Here is a 6,363-nt window from a genome sequence, read left to right on the forward strand (position 1 = left end):
ATGTTGATGCTGATGCCGTGTGTTGACTATCAGAGGACACCGACTGTTGTACGGGTGAACCTGTAAGGGGGTTGAATTGTGACTTTGTCGCTGATGTTGAGGATGTTACTGTGATCGAGGGAATTTCGGGTATGGCTGTTCCTTTAAGGGATGATGGTGTGGCAGCGTTCGCTGGTGGAGCAGTTCTTCCCGGACAAGGTATTGTAGATGGCGAACCAGCCATGGTGGCTGTTAGGGGCATCATATTTATGTTCATTTGCGATGGGCGAACGGCAATTGCAATGGGTAGAGATGCTTTGCGATTCAATGAATGTCATCCATAAAAGTACTGGGTATTGTTATCGGCTGACATTCCTCGACTTAAATGTCGTGGAATAGTGGTATCATAATAAACACTGGAGGAGGTCGGTACACCCACTATGGATGGTGGCATTTGATTGTTTCCAACAAGTGGTGGTGATGGCGCTCCCATCATGCCCATACTAGTTGGTATCATGCCTCTGCGCAAGGTTCCGGTGTGTGAGTGATGGTGTCCTGGTACCATGATAGTACCACTTAAATATGATGGTCCAGTCATATTTTGATTTGTAGTATTGCTCAGAATTGGTGGTTGTAATACGTGGGCACCTGAAATAATGCAGCAAAAACATAGGAAATTAACAAAAATGTAAAATTTGATAAAACACAGAGTATAAAAATTAATGTATTTATTTAATATTTAACAAATTTAACAAATAAATCCAAAATTATTCACAAATTTTCTTGTGAAAGTGTTCGCATAAATACTCATCCGAAATAACTACTCCTTCTTTAATAAAATTGTATATTGTATGAGCTAAGCTATGTTTTCTATACACCTAAATCTAGAACCAGTGAGCGGAGCAGTATAGTCGGACGGGGCCGTCCATACGATACCCTACAGAACTTCCATGGAAATTTAGCTTTCTGTGGTTCTATATTCTGAGATTAGGCAATTTCGCGATATTTGCACACTTTTGACTGGCTAGAAGTCAGCAAATGTTACTAATACAGTACAGCCCCTCTAATTAATTGTCCGTAATTAGCTAAGTTTTCGGCCCACTTCATCCGAAAAATTATTACCTGATCATCACCTAACATTTTAGGCGTTGTCCTTGACCATAACTGGGACGTCATGGAACTTTTCAAGGCGATCAGCGCTATATTTCCGCCCTCCAGTGTGGTAATAGGTTACTAAATAATATATGAATACGTAAGCACCTGTAAATATTTAAGTGTAACTCCCGCATCCGAGTACCTACGACAATATAATTGGTATCAATTTAAAGGTCAACCATTCCTCTTGGATATACTATCAACTTCTCGGGTCTATGTCCTTCAGTGGTAAATATATACGTTACAGAATACAAATTTTGTCATTTTTCACACAAAAGTTAAGGTCCACTTGACCCGCTAAATATTGCTTGAACTTTATCAAAACAGGTATGCTTATTCTTTTGCCCGATCCCCTTCTCCTTGCAAAAATTCACGGTGTTTGGGCCATAATTGCAGCCTCTGGAGCGCCCAGAAAAACCGACAAAAATAAAGTTTTTGGTCCATTTCATCCCTAAATAATAACAATAGGGGTCTTCATTGACCAGAACCCATCCTACATGCAAAATTTCGTGAAGATTGGTCCACAACTGTGGCCTGTATCGTGTTTACAAATTATAATGGACAGACGGACGGTCGAACGGACACACATGTCTAGATCGACTCAGCTAGTCGAGATATGACGATCGGTATACTTAAAGGTGGGTCTAGGACCAATATTGCACAAAGCTATAATACCCAGACAACATAGTTGTGTAGGGTATAATGACTTCCTCACATCTCACTTTCAAAAAACGTTATATTCAGGAAATTATTTCTGTTTTTACATCCTCATGCGAAGCGATATTATGATTTAAGAATAGACCAGATCAATAATTCTTATTTCCGGAAGATTTTTTTATCTTCCAGTACGTACTTTGTAGCAATGAAAATGTTCACATGATTGATAGAGGGATTGAATTTTGGTTTTCTATTTAATTCGAACCTAAAAAATTTTAGGAATGTCTCTTTAAAAATTTCAAATGAAAATCTCAATAACTCTGGACGATATAGCCACTTTCAAATTTACAAATTTAGTAGTATTCAATGTAATACACACGTCAATTTGCCAGCCGCTGGAAAAATCATACAAATTTTAAATCTTAATAATCCCTTCAGACATTTACGGATTAGTCCCTTCTTCCAAAAAACCCAATCTATTGAAAATTTTAATGTTCATTTTCATATATTTGCAGAAAAATTTGTAAACTTTGTAAAGTATTGTCATTGAAATTATGAATAGGTATTGTCAGTATTACATTATAATTTACGCATTTTACATAATTTCCACATTAATAAAATATATAGGTTCTGTGCAAACCAACGCTAAAACAGCGGTCCCATTTTACAAAACCTCAAACTATGCCTCACTACTATTTTTCTACCGGAGATGATTATTCTTAGTGCATCTTGCCAAACATTAATATTGCAGAAAATATAATTTTTCCAATTAACGTTAAAAATGTTCTGAACAATATATTTGATGTTCACCGAAAAGTTACCTATATGAACAGTGGTCATACAAAAATGTGGACCTATGTTAGCTCCAACGACAATTTAATATCAAAGTTGTCGGGAGGTTTGCTAATAATTCAGTATCAAATCGAAAAATATTTGATACTAACGAATAACGCGCGCAATATATTGTCATAAATAAACAAAGTGCCATTGACTAAAGTATGCCACATATTAATTACAATACTATGATTTCCTTATAGAACCCCACTGTGTGTATGCGACATATAATTTCACACTTATTTGTGAAATGTACAAGGTTTGTTTATAATTACATAACACTTCAGTTGCTTACAATGGCAACATCGCATTTATTATCCGTTTCATTAACCATTTCGATGGCCAACTGTTAATGAAATTCACTTGTTGATATATTCAAACATTTATGTTTGTGTTGTGAATGTATTACATACATACACGCATGTGTGTGCTATTATAAATATCGTGCATTTATAAACAGATAGTGCTGTTCCCGTACTCAAAAAGTGGTAAACATTTCAAAAATGTATAAAAGGGAAAATCGTAAAAGGCTTCAATCTTTTACAAAACTAATCTTATTGAAAGACGAAATCATTACGGAATGAGTCCAAATATATATTTGAACCAATTTGGACTTGACACATGTTTTTTTATACTGAAATTTATTAAAGACAGTCGTAGCATGTTAGTCATTTTATTTACATAAAATCGTAAAAAATTAGATACGGAAGGTATATCGAAATTTAATCCGAGTTTTCGCCAATTTATTGCCATTGGACAATAAATGCAACCTCTTACTTACAAAAATACATGAACGGACATGCTGTAATCAATACCGAATGTAATTGAAAATATATCCTCAGTAACTATTCATCTATCACATTTTACTTTTCATATTTTATAACATACAAGTATACTTAAGGGAATTATGAAATATTAAATAAATAAATGTGACATTATTGATACTTTAATCAATTCCGACCACTGTACCGTCGTTGGATTTATGCAAATTTGTAATACAACAATATAAATTAATTTAATCAGTTTATGCTGTTGTTGTCACTCGTTATTAATAAGTACTTTACTGTCATATATGTGACAGTGTGTGCGTACATTTTTATTTATTGTAGCAAAGTACTTACCCATTGCCATAGTCCCACTTACGGATGGCGAACACACACCCATGCTGGTGTATAGTGCTGCTGAAGACGGTGGTGGAGGCGTTGTTTGTCTGCTGCCTAGCACTGTTGGACAACCCGATGACTTGCCAATGCCACTGCTGCCGCCATGTCCCCCGGGCATCATTAAGCTATTGTGCTGAGATGTCGAAGGCATCAGCATTGTGGTAGCCGTTCCATAATTTGTCGATGAGTGGTCACCCAAAGAGGCGTATGCACAATTCGGGATGGGAGCATATGTCATGTACGACTTGAGGAGTAAATAATGGTAATAAAAGTAAATGAGCACAGGCACGGACAACAATGTGATTAATAACTGGTAAGGCCATTCCAAACCCACCCGTTCGAGTGGAAGTCTGAATTGCCCGTGAGACATGCTAATGAGCCATATAATCAGAAATGGTACTTACCTCATTTCTATTGGAGATGTTGGGTGCTGGCATCGGGCTGGTTAAATCAATGTCGGCATCTATGTCGGAGATATCGTCGCCGAAAGAGCTATTCAGTTGCGTCTCACGTGTGGTTTCGTGCTGGTATTTTGCGTTATCGCCACCACCGCCTCCTCCGCCGCCGCTGTTGCCCATTTTATCACTGAGATTCTTTTCATTGTTGGTGCTGCTAGAAAGACTACTTTTGCGGCACGAACGCCTTCGCTGCAGGGTCAAACGGCCAATTACAAGTGTCAGGCAAAGCAGCATGCCGGCAGCGACAGATATGATTAAATAAAGATAAAATTGCTCCTGGTTTTCTGGAAGGACAACAACACGAAAAACACATAAATGTAGGCGGCAAGCGTAATCAAGAGAACAAATATGTACATTGGTTCCTGGTGTTAGCAAAACAAAACTGTTGACTTAAACATAAGGTTTGATTTACAATCAAACGACAATTAACGACGACCAATGAAGGCAATATTTCCCGGACACACATAATAAGAGACCCCCACACGATTAAGTGCTCATTACGTGAGATGGAAAACCGAAAGCATCATACCAAAGTATCAGCCTCGTGGCATATTCACGTAGAAAGTTACAATGACAAATATACGTTCTGCATGCACGTTTTATTCAAGAATGAAAAGCACAAAAAAAAAAAAACGAAATAAAAAATTAAAGCCAGTCGGTCAGCTCAGAAAATAGGAATGTTTTGAAAACACATTACCCTTGGTTGCAATCAATACAATTTTCTGCTTGAATGACTCTGAACAGTGCCATCAGCTATTTTACAAATGGGTTAAATCTATGATACGTCATGTTGGCTTTTATTTGTTTATTCCTCTTATGGGTATATGTATGTATGAGTGAGTGATGTACGGTTACTTTCAAGTTACTGCCATCTTATATTCAAAATCTTGCAAAAATTATTTTAAAGAAACGGTTGGACCGATTTGACTTAAAGTATCTGTTAGTAGTCTGTAACTGACGTAGAAAGGTTTTTATGAAAGAACATTTTGAGAAAAATCCGCGAAAATGTTGCAAAATATATTTTGAAAGATATTAGCATTTCCACACATTTGGTATCGAACCGTTATGTTTCATCTCTTCGTAGTTCTTTTTGGACGTATTTTGGGCGAAAATGGGCAGCGTATATCTTTAAGTAATTGTCAATTATGGAAAATTCTCAAAATATGTTGATTTTCTACAATTAATTGGATTGTCATTGCCTTGAAAACTATTGTATATGAAAATAAATTTACATATATTTTCGTTAGAGTTAAATTTAATAATAAGAAATCGAAAAGAGAGAGTAAGATTAATAGCTATCATTATTTGTTCACGTTTTCCATAAAATCAAGAGTTATATTATGTGAAGAAATTTTCATGGTATGTATAGGTTGTGAAAAATTTCTCAGTAAGTACAGTTATACATGGTAAAGTAAAGATTAAGCGGTTCCATTATGTGGAGCCTATACTAGAAACTATACCGGCAATTATGAGGGAAGTTTCTTACCTTATAGGGAATACCGAGTTAAAGGCAATTAAATATATATTTTGTTTCTACTTTCCAAGTACTTTAGGATAAGGATGCTTAAAAGCGCACAACAGTGGAACACATTTTTTTGAACTTATAAATACAACACATATCCCATGTGATATCTGAACCGCTGACCGAATCTTGATCGTGTCTTTAATAGGAAACAACATCAGGAATATTTTTGAGAAAATTGCCAATACATAGACATATGTTTTTATGTTTTAGTAAAAACGAAAACGTCTTTCAAAGTATTCAATACAGTTCAATGATGTTAGTAATTCGCTATATACGATTAAAAATACGTCAACAAAATACGAAGGTATTATTGAACATTTTCTTATATTCGGGAAGAATACATTTAAATGCGAATCATACGTGGAGGCAATTCCGCATTACATACTGTTTGTGTCAAACTTATATGTATTTTTAAAGATGTGAAAAATGTTTAAATGGTGTATCGACTGTACCGATTTCACTCACGTTGTCCTTCGGCTGTTTGTAATTGCATTGGAAAGTTTTTACGAAGTTTTTTTACGAAGAAAAACATCAAAAAGTCGCGAAATTGGAATAATTGAACGTTGTGTTAGTTGCATCGTTTGTAACTCAA

The 6,363-nt window shown here is 35.7% G+C and overlaps 1 protein-coding gene across 1 annotated transcript; it reads right to left on the reverse strand.

Annotated features, from left to right (window-relative positions):
• Nucleotides 1–225: 225 nt before the first annotated feature.
• Nucleotides 226–4,526, reverse strand: LOC133325262 (uncharacterized). The gene is made up of 3 exons (XM_061534050.1): nucleotides 4,193–4,526; nucleotides 3,747–4,032; nucleotides 226–627 (listed from the first exon to the last, which is right to left on the reverse strand). Exons 1-3 carry the CDS (start codon nucleotides 4,478–4,480, stop codon nucleotides 314–316), a joined length of 888 nt encoding a protein of 295 aa, XP_061390034.1. The 5' UTR covers nucleotides 4,481–4,526; the 3' UTR covers nucleotides 226–313.
• Between the last annotated feature and the right edge of the window lie 1,837 nt (nucleotides 4,527–6,363).

The sequence above is a fragment of the Musca vetustissima genome, unplaced genomic scaffold (genome assembly GCF_032173495.1).
Source record: "Musca vetustissima isolate MV318-11 ecotype Yass unplaced genomic scaffold, APGP_CSIRO_Mvet_v1 utg70624, whole genome shotgun sequence".
In the NCBI taxonomy this organism is placed as follows: Eukaryota; Metazoa; Arthropoda; class Insecta; order Diptera; family Muscidae; genus Musca; species Musca vetustissima.